Genomic DNA, 17,565 nt, shown 5'->3' on the forward strand with positions numbered 1-17,565 from the left:
CTTCTCCATCGAGTGAATTTCTCTGGATTTATTCGCTACTCTGCGGTGGATGAGTACTCCGCCACAGGGCTGCAGAACACACGACTCCCTGAATGCATCCTCACATAACATGCAGGAGCAATCACAGGATTAAACTATTTACATGAAAGGAAATGGAAGTGGGAGACACAAACCTTCATAAAAGTCCTTTTTTTTATTATACCAAACAGCATAGAAATCTATTGAGGTAAACAAACTGACATCTTACACAGCCAAGGTAACAATTAGTTCCCTGCCTTCCTGACTACTGCAACACTACAACACCTACAGAGCCGGACTGTGGCCGAGCTGGGGGGGGGCGACTGAGGGAAGGTCCTTTGGGTCAGTAGGTTGTGTGTGTGTGTGTGTGTGTGTGTGTGTGTGTGTGTGTGTGTGTGTGTGTGTGTGTGTGTGTGTGTATGTCTGTCTTTGTGTGTTCGTGTGTGTGTCTGTTTATTTTAAGTTGTGTACATTTCTAATATGTTAAAAAGTGAAATGTATCTTACCAAGTGGTGGCCCTGAGTCCCCTGCTGTTTTGCTTGCAGAAAGGACTGCTCCACCCCAAGACAAAATGTCACACCCATATAATTCCCTCATTTTATTGGACACCAGCATGTCAGGTGACATTGTGTATATTTATAAATATATATATATATGTAGAGGGCCAGTGTGAGATCGAAAAAAGTGGTTTGTTGCCTGAGGGCAACACTATGCCATAGATAGAGGGTTAAATACAATTTTAAAATACTTATACTTTCATTTTATGCAACTGTGTACTACACTTCTACTCCACTAAAGTTCGCCACTCTGCTGTTCCGTAGCGCTGCTCCCCCTCCCTCCGGCTGAAATTATGAATATATGGCGTATAGTAATCAGATAACACGGCAGGGTCCGTTACAGTTTGTTTTCATCTGATTTCAAATAAACAAAGTCTTAGCTTTCAGAATATTAAACTTGTTTCGGCAAATTCAGATGATAAATACAGCTTTGAAGCTTGTAACGGCATAATTACAAGCGGAGAACGGAGTAACTTAACGTCACAGCAGGCATAACAACAGCCGGTGTTTCTCGTGAGTGTTTTCCCCGGGAAACAAACACAATACACACAAACGCAAAAATACACAAACACACACACACTCGCGAGCTTCCCCCAGACCAGTACAAACGAAAATATGTTTCCTCCGTTAGAAAGCTAGGAATATCCTCTTTCCAACAGTATATAACTCAAACTGTGTCTTCGGGTCAATGCGACTGATTTCGATGGAGCAAGTTTAGCCACGAACGACCAGTAGAAATACATTGCTTTTAAAATCATTCTGTGTGACATGAAACACCACAGGATGGCGACTGACATAGGTACGCTCCTCTGAAATTATTGTCACCTGCATAAGCAATTATCCCACATTGAGTTCGCTAACGTTACTAGCTTAAACAAACGTAACATGCAACGTTAGCTTATGCCAACATGCTCTACTACGGCTTACCTTTCATGTGGCTCGTCAGCGCAAACTCTCCCATCGAGAACAACTGCATTTCTTTTTGGCAACCTTTGCATGGTTTTAGCCATGGCTTGTATTTTTCTTCGGATCGTCAACGCTCGTTAAAACAGCAACCTCCTGTCATCTCCATCACTCATCAGAATGCCCAGTTCACACAAACAAAAACACTTGCAGGTCGCGCGCATAGCGCGGGAAGGCCGCAGCGGAGCTGTTTTATGTAGAAGCGAAGCAATTCTTTTCTTTTAATCTAAAAAGCGAACTATTCAGTCAGACAGCAATTTATTGTAAAAGTAAAGCATTTACATTTTCAAGCACTTTATCTCAATTTCAAGCACCATTCCCAAAATTCAAGCACTTTCCCAACCTTGAAAACACCACGTCAAATTTCAAGCATTTTCAAGGATTTCAAGCACCCGTACGAACCCTGATACATGTATCATTGCAACGTGTGATTAGGAATCAATTTCTACAACATTTTATTCTAAAAACATCTGTTGAGTTCACTGGCTCTCTCACCTGGCATGGGCGGTCTCTCCCCATCCAGGGCGAGGACAGATGGGGGTGCGACCAGCTGCTTGATACCGGGATTGAGGTTGAGCAGAGCAAATGGGCAGAGTATTCCCTCGGTGGACAGCATCAGCATGGTGGGCGCAGGGGGCAAGGTCTTCTCATCGGCTTTGAGAGGGGAGAGAGTAGGGAGAGGGATGATCAGATGGAGAAACACTGTAGTCTACATGATGAGCAGTGAAAGACTCACACATAACTTTCCAGCCATTTTGTGACCGTCCACAGATCAGAGAGCCAGGAAGAATCCACATCTATCTTCACATTGTGTATAGTCTATTAATTAAGAGCCAAAGCATGTGCATCAGAGTTTGGTAATACATTATAAGGCATTGTTCACAGCTTTGCGCTCCAACTCACACCTCTGCACAAGGGAAATGATTAACAGTAGGTGTTGTTTGCTCACTATGCTGGCTATGTCCATGAGGGTAAAATGCAGTTTGACACTTTAATCATCATGCAAGTGTTGACAGCATTTGAGCACAAAGACTGTGGCCGTTACTCAATGTCGAGTAAACCTGCTGCAGAGCAACTATTTCAAGTATACTACGTCATCGAGTGGCGCAGAATGCTGGGCATTTAACATGCATTTAAACAGTCCTTCGGCGCCACTCGATGACGTAGTATACTTGAAATAGTGGCTCTGCAGCAGGTTTACTCGACATTGAGAGACGGCCTGTATGTTACTGCTGTACTCATCACATTGACCGTGGTTCATTCTGCCCCCCAGTGGTTTAAAAAAGAACCCAGTGTTCAGTTTGAAAAGGCACACTGAAGTCATGTAAAGACAAATATATCCTCAGATGCTTCATTTGGTAAAACACAGTCCATCTCATTCTTCTTGTTGCCAAACCCCTCCTCTTTCCTGCTCTTCATGCCCACTTTCCAGTAAGTTGTGGGATGCACACTAAACTTTTCTAAACCAAACTAATTTCACACTGAGAACTCACACCCCAAAATAAAGATGAATTAGTCAGCGTTGATACAACTCATTTCAGATACATCAAAAAGTACAAGGAACAGTTTGTGCTCTCTGTTCTCGCTACAGCTGTCTCATATCTAAAACTATATCTCATGTATAACTTTCACTGTCATCAGTAGATGACAGCAGCAGCAGCAGCTGCTCCTTCTGAGTTTCTGTGTTTGATTAATTGCCACTGACTCATATCCCTGGCTATTATGCTATACTTTGCATCTAATGTATATTCATTCCACCCACTGCATGTCTGCTTTGGACAATGTTAAAGGTATTGAGTATTGTATTCTCTGATTAAGCTATACACAGAAAAATACATTTATATATTCAATTTACAAATGTGATCAAACATAGTTATTAAGTTTCACTAGTGATACTAAGTTCTGGACAGAATAAGCACACAATGCAGAACATAAATACAGCACCTAATGTTCAGTTTCATCTCAGTTCTGAAACTATAGTCGAAAGCTAGGGAGTGGCAAAGCGAGAGAACAGAAGGGAGCGGCACTCGGTTAAGCTCATCAGCATTCTGCAACAGGATCGTCTGGGCTTTGTTGTTTGTTGTGGTCCTCTAGCTTGTCTGAGCCATTTTAATGACTGCATGTCTTCTCCACAGATAACTCTCGTCACTCTCCCTTTGCTTTCCATATCTAATGTGTTCTCACTTCAGATAAAGGTTTTGATCAGACTACAATGTTGCCCAAATTGGAGGTTTATTCTCACTGGGGAGGGGAGTTCTTCCTTTTTTTCTTGGAGTGAGCATGGAGAGATGTGGATAGACAGCAGCAGCAGCAGCTCGACGTGAATGTCTGGCAGACTGGGCCATTTGAGATAAAACAGTGCGCTGAGACGGTAGCTTATCACTATTCTTGACACATGCTGCAATAGAGCACTGCAGTGGATGCTGTATGCACATAGGAACCTGGCTTATTTCAGTTCATCTGATCATTAGGGGAGGGTTAACCACAAACTAGGACAATGCATTTCATGAGATAACTCCAACTGTTAATATGAATAGGACACAGACAGACTCAATACTTTAACATGCCTAAAAAAACAAAACTTGATATCACAGAAAGCTTTAGTTTGTAGATTTAGCTGATGGAAGATAGTGTTCAAACCGGCCTCAGCTGGTTGGATTCGCTCCACAAAGTTCATTCTGTCATTTCACTATTTTCTTTCAAACCCAGGGGAATTGTTGTGCTTCACCAAAGACAAGCAAAACCATTTATAACTAAAACACATTGGAAACATTAAAGCAATATGTATATAAAAACTAATCCCATTTATTACTTTATAATGTTATAGTGATCAGTATTTGGATAAATTACATGGATGATTTGAAACTCATTAGAACTCAGATTAAATAAGTCTTCAACATTTAACTGTAAAATCCAATACCAATTGCCAAAATGATTTCAATTGAACGCCGAAGTGCTTAAACAGACATTAGTGGGCTCCAAAATGAACAAGCATTTGAGTAAGTGTTTTGTGTGGACGTGAGCACACGTCAGACAGGTGAAGAGAGGAAACCAAATCCACTCACTGATGTAGATCGCCTGCTGGCTGGTGTAGTCTATAGCTAGGCCGAGAGGCAGCGTGTCTTCACTCGTCTCCGTCACTGGAAGCTCAGCTCTACTTGCATCTTCCAGGATCCAAAGCTCCCAGTTCTAAAAAGGACAACAAACAGTCGAATTCAGTGCATTTCAAATAACATTTCTTTTTTTTAGTGGAAACCTGATACAGTAATGGAAAATGTGTTTAAGCACATTCACAACCTTGCTTTACTGTCCTTGAATGGGCTAGTTTAATGTATGGCATTAGGCTTGCTCACTGCGGATGGAGGAAGCTCTGGTAGCTTGCATCATTTAAAAAAATAGTGTTCTTCTGAGTGAGAAGAACTTGTTAGAAAAATTATCAACTTTCCTTGATACTTTCGAACCACGTAATGTCATGTTTTTTCTATCAAAACTATACAAATATCATATTTGACTTATTTTGAATGACAATGGAAACATATCATTGAGATAGACACCTTTCATTTCTATCTTTATTCAAAACAGTGTGTCATTTAAACGTATGATTTCTAAAACATCTTTAGCTTTTCATGTCATTTAATACCTTGTCCTCTTGTCTGGCGGCTATGACACTGACTTCAATGGAGGCCGCTGATGCTGCAAACAGGAGGTCCCTGAATAAAAGAAACAGAGCAAATATTACACCAATTCTTCATGATATTGAAAGACATCAAACTTAATATCTTGCCCCATCTTTTGGGGGAATCCTTCACCATCAATGCATGGAAATGGTGATCAAACTCACCAGTCCTCCACATGGCTAAGGAAGTAGTGGTGTTGTCGCTCCGTGAAGCTGCCGTACACCGTGTCACTAAAGTTCAGATACTTTGTCTCCGGCCTCTCATCCTTCTTCTACAAAAACACACAGAGAAATCCAACGTTAAAACAGGTTCTTAAGGTACATTAAAAGAATTCAACTAATGAAACAACTGCTAGCTGATTCTTCCATTTTACAAGAAAAACAATGTCACTACATATAGTGAGAAGCACATAATGCCCATTGACATCCAACTGCAATTTAAAAGTCATATTATGTTAAACAGTTGATGTGAAGTAGGAGATGTATGGTAAGATGTGAAGCTCTATGAAACCAACAATAATGTCTTACACTGTGCGCTTTAGTTGTCAGTTTAAAGAAGCATCCTAGTGAAGTAACAATACATTAGGAGGCACAGGGAGCCGCAGTAGGAGCCTCTACGCGACTCCAGAGCCACTACAAAAACAATCTGTTAACACCACAAAGCACATGGCCTCTAAAGCTGACATATAATCTGGCAAAAGCACCTAAGGCTGCATTTGTTTATTCACCTTGTTGTTGTGGCCATGTGGAGGAATAATCTTCCAACAAACAAGAAAAGCTGATGTGAATTTAAAAATAAATACATGGTCAAATGTATCTGCTGAGGTGATGAGTGAGAAGCAGAGGAGACTGAAGGGGTATAACCTGAAAATAATCTAAATGTGTGAAGGTGAATTCAGTGCACTGTGGTTGTAGGGTGTACTCACAGGAAGGGAGATCAATACGAGCTCAGGAGGGGTCTCAAGGGACCCGTCTGCAGCAGCATAGACCACAGCAAACACAAACGTTTTCAGCCACTGCACATCCAGAACTGTGAGAGACAACAGGAAAGAGATTGATTGGCCACAGATAGGGTTCGGATACAGTAATACAAGTGAAACTAAACGAGAATATTAAATATATTGATGTCAAATAAATAAAGTATTTAATCTCATTAATAATCCGGCTCAGTTAATGTGCATAACACACAAATATCAGTTGATTTATCAATACAGGATGTACCTTACCTTTGACAGGGTCAGAAGTGTAGAAGGTGGGACATGGGATTTTTCTTTTTTCCTCTAGTGCCTTTAAAAATAAGATTAAGTCAGTTATTCCTTCCGTTAGTTGGATTCTGCAGCTCTAAGTGATTTATTTTTTAATTTAAGGAATAAGGATTACTTACAGGTGTATATTGACTGACTTCAGAATTCATTTTTCCTGCAGCAACTTGTTTTCCTTTTGGACTCCAGCCAACTGCGAGAAACAAATAACATTATCTGCAATTGAGCCACAATAAATATATGGAGCAGAATTAAACTCAAGGTGACGAGTCTCACTCACTACATGTGATGCCATTTGAAGCAGGTAGCTGAGCCTGCACTTTGACATCGCCAGTAACATCCAAGATCATCAAACAGCCGTCAGACAGACAGGCGGCGAGCATTGACGGCTGGACAGGATTCCACTTCAGGTCTTGCACTAAACAGCCAGGGGCTACTGCAGGCAGCAGTGATGCAAAAGGTAGTTTCTGGGTTCTTGCCTGGAAACATATTTTTAATGTAAATCTGTCAAACACTGGGGCATTTAATAATTGAGTAGCCAGGTTAGAAACGTACTACATTTAACTGAAAATAGTAACATTAATAACATTGACAAGAATTCCATGCAATTATTTCATAATGTACTACTATAATTAAACTGTTGCATGCAGACTATGTACATCAGCTGGGAAGGTTTACAAATGTTTTTTTTTTTAACAGTCAACATAGAAAAAGTAAAAGGCATTATTTGGAGACTTTATGCTGAACTGTAAAACTAATTATAAATTATAATTTAATCTAAAATAATTGCTGTATGTCAGGGTGTTTTTCAGGTTGCTGGTCAGACTAGATATAACAATGTAAGTAAATAGCTAATCTTGCACTGTTTAAGCTATTTTTGTTATGCAAACACTACTACACCATCTTCAAATACAATGTCTCAAGACATACATTGAAAGAGTCAAAGTAGGATAAAAAATAGTCACCTTGTTCATGAAGGTGCGGACATCATAGAAGGTGAAGGACAACCCCCCCGCCTCAGAAATACCACATACTGACAAAGTGAGTTCATCACTACTGAGAGCTAAGTGGTGCAGGGACAGATCCACAGTCACGTCTGCCAATACAGGTGTCCCCTCGACTAGAACAAAATGGAGCAAATTGTGAGTAAAAGACTTAAACGGAAAGCAGGGTGAAGACGAATTGTTAGCAACAGCCAACATGCCAATGTTGTGCAAAACAATTTCTAAAGTCATATACATACCTACTTCGTTGGGGTTGCCATCAAATTTATCAGCACCCAGGATGTCTTGAGTTTGGTAAACCTTGAATGTTCTGTCGAGCCCGACAAAAGTTAAACCAAATTTGTTTGAGATGGTAAGCAGACTAGTTCTTTCTTTTGGCAAATCTTCAGTGGGCTGAAAGACTCTGGTTTTTTTCATTTGTCGAAACTGAAAATCCTGAAAAAAAAGAAACACAAGCAATGCTTATAACTTCAGGGTCAGCCGTTATGATTGGTGAACAAATTGTAAGTGGTTCCAGTTCAATATCTGCAAACTAAACTGTCTTCATAGGGATAAAAACAAGTATACTGGAACCATGCTTGAAGACATACACTATATATATATATATATATATATGAACACAGACTATTATAACAGAGACATTTACTTTACTGCGAGAAACATTAATTGTTACCAGAGATGGCAAAAGTACGCACATCCTTTACTCAAGTCGAAGTACAGATACTCGGTAAAATACTCTGGTAAAAGTAGAAGTATTAACTATACTTCTTTACTTAAGTACAAATAAAGAAGTATGGTCTTGGACATGTATTTAAGTAAAAAGTACCCATAACTAACTGTTTTAAAGAGTAACTGACCTCAATTTATATTAATAGAACAATAATGTCATTGTTAGCTAATGAATGTTTCGATGCTGAACAACGGCAACATGACAAAGTTTTCATTGGTCCCTCTTCTTTAGAGAAGATCAGGAAATGATGGATACACGGACCTTGTTCAAATCCAAAGGCACGCAATGACTCTAAATAATAATGATCACGCCACAGATTAAAACTAAAGTAACGACCCTGTTTTGAAAATGTAAGAAGTAGAAAGTACAGGTATTTATGTTACAAATGTAAGAAGTAAAAGTAAAAAGTAGTGGCGTAAAGTACTGGCACCAGAAATACTTTCCACCTCTGATTGTTATGCTTTCCTTTGAAACAGGCATCTGATACTTTCAACTTGACCAGTTTGTGACATCGGTAATTTACGCAAAGCACCAAATAGAAAGTAAAATCTATCTTGATAGCCAACATGCTGTGCAGTCACTTCACATTAGATAACTATGCTAAACTGCGACTCCATTTATACCTAGAGCAAACGTTTATTAAACGTGAAAACTATCTAATTTATTTATTTCACACGCATACAGTTGTTAATTCTCACAACCACAAGTAAACACTGAACACTCAATGAGCATAATGTTATATGACGTAGCTAGCAAATATGCTAATAGCTAGCATTCTAGGATAACTACTTGGCTATAAACTAAGAAGATAAAAGTGACTGTAACAGCTTTTTCGTGCCACACTTTTAAATCGACATATCTAACTGTTATTTGTGTATAGGTAACCAATATATATTTGTGTATATGTTTATGATTCAGGTGTAAACGGAAAACCTAAAGACGAACAGCTAGCTAGCTAGCAAGCCAGCTAAGCTAACCAGAAGCATTGCAAATGCTAACAAACATTAGCTCACAGATGCTAACTTGTCAACACTATTTATTGACAAAGCTTACCTTCATTTCCCTCTCAGGAGGGTTGTCTGTGTCGTCACTCATTTTGAAGCAAAGTAGTTGTTGCTTCTCCCGATAATATTTTGTATTCTTTATTCCTCACTTATTTGTGTCAGAGACAAATTTCTAGTGAGCCACATTTGTCTGTCAGGAGAGCTGAACACACGCCGCGCGATTTTTGCGACAGAAAAACGTCATCTACGTACGCAGGATGAGAAGTAGATACCAGAGTACCCCGAGATTATTACACTAACTCAGTTACTTTACAAAAGGATGACAATAACTGGTATTTATTGTAATCACCTAGTTACTTTTACAGACAAAACTCCAGAAAATATAAATCTCCTATGCACATTGTTTAAATAAAATAAACAAATATAGATAATAAATGCTATTTTACCAATCGCCTCCAAAAACAGACCATGGCCTATATACTGCATCTTTGTTTACTACATGTGTCCTGGTGGAATCAATTAATCTTATAACAAAATTATAATAAATAAGTCATAAAGCATTTAAAACTTTCTTTAAAACATAGGGTTTATTTATTCATAGGGTATCAAACATTGTAGAGGTTGACTACCTACGCCTCTGAAAGGTAATGCTATTTTCAAAAGCTAAAAATACACCAGAGCCTGTTTTAGATATTGTTACTATGCAAAGAAAAATACTTGAAGTGGTTACCTGTTACAAATACCTTGGTATCTGGCTTGATGATTGTCTTACTTTTAAACTTCATGTCAATAACCTGCTTAAAAAGCTGAGGGTTAGACTAGGTTTCTTTTTCAGAAACAAGTCCTGTTTCTCATTTGAAGCCAGGAAAATGCTTGTCACTGTGACCTTTTTACCTGTGCTAGACTATGGTGATTTGTTGTATATGAATGCACCTGCCTATTGCCTGAACAAGTTAGATGCCGCCTATCACAGGGCACTGAGATTTGTCACAAATTGTAAAGCACTTACGCATCACTGTACCCTGTATGCCAATGCAGGTTTGCCATCACTTACTGTAAAGAGGCTCAGTCATTGGTACACGTTTATTTATAAAGCCATGTTGGGTAAACTCCCGTATTATATCTGCTCTCTGATAACACAGAGAGTTGCAAGCAGCTATTGTCTGAGGTCACATGATGTAGTCTTGTTAGATGTGCCAAGAGCAAGGACTGTCTTAGGTAAGACAGCTTTTATGTGCGCAGCTCCACTTGCTTGGAACAATCTTCAGCAAGAATTGAAACTGAGCAATCTCATTCCTCTGCATGTTTTTAAAGCTAGGCTAAATGAAATGCTTGCTGATACTATGGGCACTTGTAAATGTCTATAACTGAAATGTATCCTGTAAATATAATGTATGATGTCCTCTATTGTTTTATGTTTCATGTGGAACCTATATGCTGCAGATCTCCCTTGAAAAAGAGATCTATGATCTCAATGGGACCAATCTCGTTAAATAAAGGTTTGAAATGAAATGAAAATGAATATGTGGGTTTCTGCACCTGACAAGCCCCTGAGGGTAGCTTACCGTACACAACTTAAATAAATAACACAGGAGCATACCAACAGAGACAAAATGAACAAGAGCAATTTGGTGAAGTAAGGACTTTTATTAGAAAGCAGATTTTTCTGTATTGCATTTAAAGAAATCAGGTACTCTTGGACTACACAATTGAGACTGGTGATGGAAAATACCATGATGGGAATGAAAGGTAGATTTGTATGCAACATCAAAAGTGGCAACTTGCATTTCTGTTGTATATATTATTGATGCTTGAGACAGAAGGCGCATTAACATTTTAATTTTAAACATAAAGCAGTATCAACACTGAAATGGTCAAATCCCAGTTTGCCTGGTCCAAGCCCTGTTGATAGTGAAGTACGTTACCATTATCAAGGTGCAGGCTTGCATGATAAGATCCTCTTTTGTCCTAAAGACTGTCCATTAAGAGGATACCAATATGCCCAGACTTAGGACCTATTTGGGCCATGCTTAGTAGAGCCTTACAGATATGTTCCATGTCAACATGGAATAGCTCTGTTCACGAAGCACCAAGGTATTAGTCCAATGTAGTCAGTTCTTTTTGCACACACTTTTAACCAAGAAGGCTGGAGTTAACATCATCCAGTCCCTCTGCTCTGGAAAGTAAGCTAGCACAGACCAAAGCAAGCTGGAGATAGACAAAGCAAACAGCAAGAGCACAGCAAGTCATGTCAGATCTCCCATAATGCACTTTGGGTCTCATCCCTATTCTGATTGTCAGCGCTCTGAACACATGGCTTTAAAAGTTGCTTTTTCTTCTCGTTCACCGAACCCACAGTTACTCTATTCTCTCTTTGTTTCTAAGTAGTTCTAAAGTGCTGGCATTATGTTCAAGGACACATACAAACGTTTAGTGCATTTTCTCTGAGTCTGCAGAAGGTTCAAATGCATACTCAACTGGGTAGTTAGTTTATGTTTTCAACTCTTTATCACTACTTTGCTGTCATTTTTAAAGAAGGCCAGGGTTTGATAAAAACACAACCCTACTCATTGCAGGACTCCACAGTCTTTGTTTGCTAATAGTGACAACAGTTATTCAGCATAACATACATGGTGCATAAAGATCAGAGGTTTCATTGGGTTAGAGTGAGTTTCTGAATGGCATGCATTATATGATACAAGAGTCTCTTTGCATATAAATGTATTGTTTCCTGGAAAAACCAATGGCACTACTGTGCCCATATGTTTTACAGTTATGGGGTGATGAACAGAGCACTAAGGTTTTAGAAAGTAAGTAACAATTTATTTGCAAAGAAATGTGAAAAACCTTCCCATCTCTTACTTGTAATGTTCAATGATCATCAGGTGAATGGCAGATATTGCAAAAGACACATTTCCAAAAATATTTAAAGAAACTGTTTTTCATGAATTCAGATTTTTCTGTGAAGGAGACCTGGTTTCAATCAAATATATATGTAAAATACATAGCATTACATACATTTTAACAGGACCCTTTCTTTAGGCCACCTCAAACAGCTCACCTTACCAAAGGTTATCCATGACATTCTCTGAGAATATCTCAGTTTATAGTGCAACATCATTCATTTTCAAATGTGCCCTGCACAAGAAAAAAAGACTAAGCAGAAGAGAAACCATAGAAGATTTCCATAAAAAGGTTTGTTTTTTTTGTTGGCAAGGAATGAGACAGACATATTTCCAGTAAGGCAGACTAACTGTAAACAAGCAGAAATGTAAATGCAGGATGGGGAACCAAATGTTTTATGTCTTGTAAAGAAGACTAGTCCGATTATAAATCTGTCAAAAGCCTGATCTTAAACGCGAACACGTGAATACTATAGATTTTTGGTATACTTTTTAGGGATGTCTGTTAATCTTATAAATAATGTGAGGAGATCATTCTAGAAGATCCATGGTTGTTACAAATGAACTGTTCAATGCATCGAAGTGCAGTTAATCTGTAATAATGGGTTTAACCATTTACCCTTATAGAATTAAATATGGCAAACATGAAGCAAAAAGACGAGTGAATACAATCTAAAATCTAAAAATAAAAGTACATTTTACTGAGCAAAGGTCCTTAAAGGCCAATTTCCATAAAGAAAAAATGTGTCTGCATAATATTTTGTATTTCTTGTCTTATAAAAAGGTTAATTTCACATAATTAACACCGTCGAAGAAGTGCAGGTGATCCTATCATAAAGCCATGCAAGTTAAGCTAGTGGTGCCAATAGTGAACTTAATATCTTAATTTTCCTTACAAGAGCAAATCTAAGAAACTGAAGCTTCATAACAAATAGAAACACAATTTGATAAAGAATTAATTTGCTAGATTTTAAAAGTTAACATTCTAAACGTCAATAATTTGTCTGTTTTGTCAACACATATTTGAACATTAAAGACACCCATAAATGTAAAACGATTAAAACAAAATTAGGATTAAAAACACAATAGTATTTAAGAAAAATGAACGCCTATACTCGAACTTTGCTCAGTTTTTGTAAGTGAAATACCAATTTGAAAGACCAGTTTTAAAATCACAAAAACTTTGAACACCAACGAGGCTCATATTCAACTTAATGTTATATTACTGCCTTTTTTTTCACTATACAAATGAGACAAAAAATGGCCAGATTAAAATAAATGTATTTTACTAATCCAGGATTGGACCTCTCGCCAGAACAGTGCTACAGTTTCTACATTCATTCATCATCTCAGCCATTCTATCACAGCCCTGTTTTTATCCATGGTGGACCCCATGTCTTTGAAAAGAGAAAAGAAAAAAACATACTCAATTCTGTAAACGTCATCATTATTACCTAGTGCAATTATAACCCTGTGTTTCTTGTGCAGGGCCATCTTAAAGCCTCTCATAAAGAATCCTAAACATGACACGTAAACACAACATTTGAGGTGGCACAGCACTGAAGCAAAAACCAACAGATCAAATACATCAGGGGCCAATACATATCATTTGTTTGCTTGGTAGTTAATTTATGCTGTCAAATTTGCAGTGGAAAAGTGTGATTCATTTTTCCAATAACTTTGGGGTTCACTGAATTTGATGGTCTGACCTTTTGAATTAATGTTCTTTGACAGAAACAACAGAAACAAAACATACAACAGTGTATCTCTCAAAATCAATGCAACAAAGGAAGGCTTTTTGGACCAAGTCCCATATGCGTGGCAGAAAACATGAACAGCAGAAAGATATAACAAAAATTACAGGTTTTTAGTCCCTGTCCGACATTGCCTCACCCCACCCCCCTTCCAAAATATAGAAACCGTTTCTTTCAGAAAGAACAGTTTTCTCTTTACAAACCCACAATCTCTTCAACAAATAAACAATCACTGTGATGGAGGACATTTTCAGTCTTTAGTACAGTCACATTTTTTCAAAACTCCTTAGTTTCCCACCCGTTCAATTTATTTTGAGTGCAAATGCAAATAGCCAGCAGAAATTGCTCCAAGAAGTTTTATTCAATAATTTACCCCCCAACCCCTCCAGGAAAAACAAAGAATGGAAGCAGGACCATGTGGTCAATCAGACGAACACATCGAGGTGAAACAGTGCTTCGCTCCTTTGCCACTCAGTGTAGTGCGCTTACCACTCTATATGTTCAGTCTCCTCTACCCGTTGTTAAAGCACGCTCTGCGGTTAAAAAAGCAGATCCAATGGGTTCTGTGTTAAACACAGTCGATCACACCCAGGTCAGTTCTATCAGGAGTCAGACTGAGGACAGATCCAAGTGTAAAATGGACAAAAGTCCTTTCATGGCATATCTTGAGGCAATAGAAGCAGTTTTATAATTTAGATGCAGGTGTGTGGCTTTGTTGTTTTCAATAATTCTCTGTATTCATTGTTTGCAGACATGCAAGCTTGGATTTTAACACACGCTCTTGTTAATGTCTCTCTCCCCCTATCTCCCAAACAGAATGATGTTATCCAAAAGGATTTCTCAAAGTTAAAAAGCATTGTGCGCTTTTCTGGGACAGTGTATTTTTTATCCATTGGTGCAGATTTTAAAGGCCAAGTATCATAAGGTGAGAATATGGGTGTGTGTGTCTGCTGTTGTTTCTGTGTGTGTGTTTTGGAGAGGCGGTCTGGAGCAGACACAGGCATCACATTGACAATCTAATCCAATATGTCACGGGCAAATATGCATCAAAACTAAATTCCATGTGATAGATTATTTGTTGGATTGTGGAGAACTTCTCGTCTTTATTCTCAAAATGACCCCATGTTATAAAATAAAGTAAAATGTCTTCTGTTTAACGGTGGTAATGCAGAACTTGACCTTTTATAATAATATAGTCATTGTATTCATACTAATACAACAAAATAAGCTGCTTTTAAAAAGAGCTTTGATTCCCTGATCTCTAGATCATTTCTCTATTTCTCCCAAGGTGACATGGGTTATTTGCGGATGTTGCTTTTCAAGGAAACAGAATAGTTTTACATACCATTATACTACACTCCCTAATATGCCAGCAAAGCAGCTGTTGCTTTTGTATTTCTCTGAAATCATGAATCATTCCAGACATTTGTTCTGCTATCAGATCTTTGTAATATTGCTGTAGGTGCTGAAACACCCGAGTAAATACTGAATATACCAAGAAAAGGATGTAGCAGAAAGGGTTGATTTTCTTAATGTGCTAATGTCATGCCTGTGTCTACTTCTACTTTGAGTGATCTACTTCTACCATCAGTAAGTATGCGTGTTAACAAGCACACGTGTGCGCATGCATGTGTGACAAATGCCTATATTAAGATCTACGAGCGTAGCTATTGTGCTGAATTAATTCCTGCCGAGTAAACACAGGGGAGAAGTAAGAGTGATGGACGAGATGTTGAGTAAGAGAGCAAGCAAAAGAAAATGCGCTGTTAAACAGATTCACAATGTGAGAGGCAGCCGTAGAACGTCATTCACTGTCCGTTCACCCGCAGACCTTGTCCAAAATTCTCCACTTCCTGCTCTGAAGGCGTGTCCCCACAGTTGCCTGCCTCAGCTCCTGTGATCAATGTTGGTGCCCCCATTGATCCGTCTACACCTTCTATCCCAGCTTCATCCTCATCTTCCTCCTGCTCCTCTTGGACTCCACCTTCAGCCTCTGCTCCAGCCGCCCCTGCCCCGGGGCTGCCCTCCGTCAGCGCTGCGTGAGTCCTGAGAGGGTCCTTGCGATCAGGAAACAACCTAGGCTCTAGGCCCTTGAAGTCTACCTCGAAGGGGAGGGCCACCCCTGGTTGAGAGGCACCCAGGGCCAGGCCCAAACCCACAGCAGCACCCATGCCCATTCCTGCACGGTACACCTCCATGCCATCAGGCAGCATGGACTTGATCTTGGGCAGCCATCGCTTGCGGACACGCCTCGCATTTGTGCACATGTCAGCAGCAATCACATTCATTTCACTCTCCTTGAAGTTAGGGTTGAAATTTTGACAGTAGACTGTAAAAGAGAAAGAAAACTTAATGTAGACAAATTGTACTCTTTTGAAATGTTATCACATATATTTGCAGATTTGGGAAGTGAACCTACGTTTGACAGCGTTGAGGACCCTGCTGTCCAGGGGTTTCCTACTGGGGTCACTAGTAGAAGAGCGGATACCTGTCCCACAGCTATTGGCTAAAGTGTTTCTGCAGGGAGTCAACACCAGGGGGCAGAGTCAGCAACAGCCACATACAGTAGATACACATGGGAACACACAACTAACCGCATTGCACAACATGGCCACAGATGGAGTGTGAAAGTTGGTTTGAGACAACAGTTGTAGTGTTGCAGTCATACAAATAACTCAAATCTTACAGTAGGCCCTTACAGACTCATGCAAACAGTTCTTCTTCACAGTGCATGTTTTTGTACTCACCTATCGAAGAATGTGGCAAGCAGGCGGCGAAGCAAGACTTTGTGTTTGATACCAGCACATAGATGACAATTCATCAGCTGTCCTCGAGTCATGAACACCTGTGTACCTGGTGTAGAAATAGAAAAGTAGTTGCTGAGAAAACTGCACATATTACAAGACATTTGTCCTTACAGATTCTCTAGGCCTTGTCGTTTCTCTCTTGGGCCCAATAGCTAGTTAATCTTTTGTTATTTTTGCTACATTTGAAATTCCTGTTCAAGGAAACTTCACGCAGTCAAACGTCAATCAGGAGAGAAATCAAAGTTGAAGGCCATAAAAAAGGCACACAATTAAAATACTCGGGTTTGCCTTCTTTTCGAAACCTATCTTTTTCACATTCATGTATTGTATTCTGTATCTTATAAGCACACTACAAAACTGATTAACCTTTTACCATTGAGTTTGATTGTGTTTTTCTATTACATCACCGTCTGATTGAACTGGAGCTTGCAGTTACTTTTTGAACTCTTGAACCAATAGTAAATTGATTAAACTTTTGGCCCTCCTCCCTTGTATGAATTATATTAGCTATATGGTACCTGGTCTCTCTGAGAGTCTCTTGTCTGACTGCCAACAGCGATGTCTGGCAGTCAGACCAAAGAGTTCAGTTTTTGTTTAATCATACCAAAAATATATAATTTCTCATGCTTTCAGAGCCGTGTAAGAGCAATTCGCCAAACTCCCGGCAGGCTGTCATATGCTTTTTACTCCAGAGTGACTTCTGTCTAGTCACTCTACCATAAAGACCTGATTGATGAGTACTGCAGAGATAGCTTTCTTTCTGTCATTCTCCTTAATCCCTGCAGAGAAACTCAGCTTTGTTCTGTCCTTTTAGGATCACCACAGTAATGTTACTAAAAAACACAATGGGGGTCAACCAGAATCAGCTTCAACATAGGTCAGATGCA

The 17,565-nt window shown here is 39.1% G+C and overlaps 2 protein-coding genes across 10 annotated transcripts in view; both read right to left on the reverse strand.

The window, feature by feature from the left end:
* nup214 (nucleoporin 214) overlaps positions 1 to 9,435 on the reverse strand; it is a 53,672-nt gene extending 44,237 nt beyond the window's left edge. For all 7 annotated transcript variants that reach the window (XM_034095618.1, XM_034095616.1, XM_034095613.1 and 4 more), the window contains exons 1-11: positions 9,264 to 9,435; positions 7,720 to 7,915; positions 7,442 to 7,596; positions 6,757 to 6,955; positions 6,599 to 6,669; positions 6,441 to 6,501; positions 6,141 to 6,244; positions 5,380 to 5,486; positions 5,179 to 5,248; positions 4,604 to 4,727; positions 2,034 to 2,192 (exon numbers count right to left, since the gene is read on the reverse strand). In XM_034095618.1, coding sequence (XP_033951509.1) covers positions 2,034 to 2,192; positions 4,604 to 4,727; positions 5,179 to 5,248; positions 5,380 to 5,486; positions 6,141 to 6,244; positions 6,441 to 6,501; positions 6,599 to 6,669; positions 6,757 to 6,955; positions 7,442 to 7,596; positions 7,720 to 7,915; positions 9,264 to 9,305 — 1,288 coding nt within the window. In that variant the 5' untranslated portion in view covers positions 9,306 to 9,435. The remainder of the gene's footprint in view (positions 1 to 2,033; positions 2,193 to 4,603; positions 4,728 to 5,178; positions 5,249 to 5,379; positions 5,487 to 6,140; positions 6,245 to 6,440; positions 6,502 to 6,598; positions 6,670 to 6,756; positions 6,956 to 7,441; positions 7,597 to 7,719; positions 7,916 to 9,263) is intronic.
* Positions 9,436 to 10,841: 1,406 nt separating this feature from the next.
* The window catches only part of LOC117456518 (nucleus accumbens-associated protein 2), a 32,085-nt gene continuing 25,361 nt past the window's right edge, over positions 10,842 to 17,565 (reverse strand). For all 3 annotated transcript variants that reach the window (XM_034096433.2, XM_034096432.2, XM_034096434.2), the window contains exons 5-7: positions 16,619 to 16,724; positions 16,291 to 16,388; positions 10,842 to 16,200 (exon numbers count right to left, since the gene is read on the reverse strand). In XM_034096433.2, coding sequence (XP_033952324.1) covers positions 15,680 to 16,200; positions 16,291 to 16,388; positions 16,619 to 16,724 — 725 coding nt within the window. In that variant the 3' untranslated portion in view covers positions 10,842 to 15,679. The remainder of the gene's footprint in view (positions 16,201 to 16,290; positions 16,389 to 16,618; positions 16,725 to 17,565) is intronic.

This window comes from Pseudochaenichthys georgianus, chromosome 12, assembly GCF_902827115.2.
Source record: "Pseudochaenichthys georgianus chromosome 12, fPseGeo1.2, whole genome shotgun sequence".
Classification (NCBI taxonomy): Eukaryota; Metazoa; Chordata; class Actinopteri; order Perciformes; family Channichthyidae; genus Pseudochaenichthys; species Pseudochaenichthys georgianus.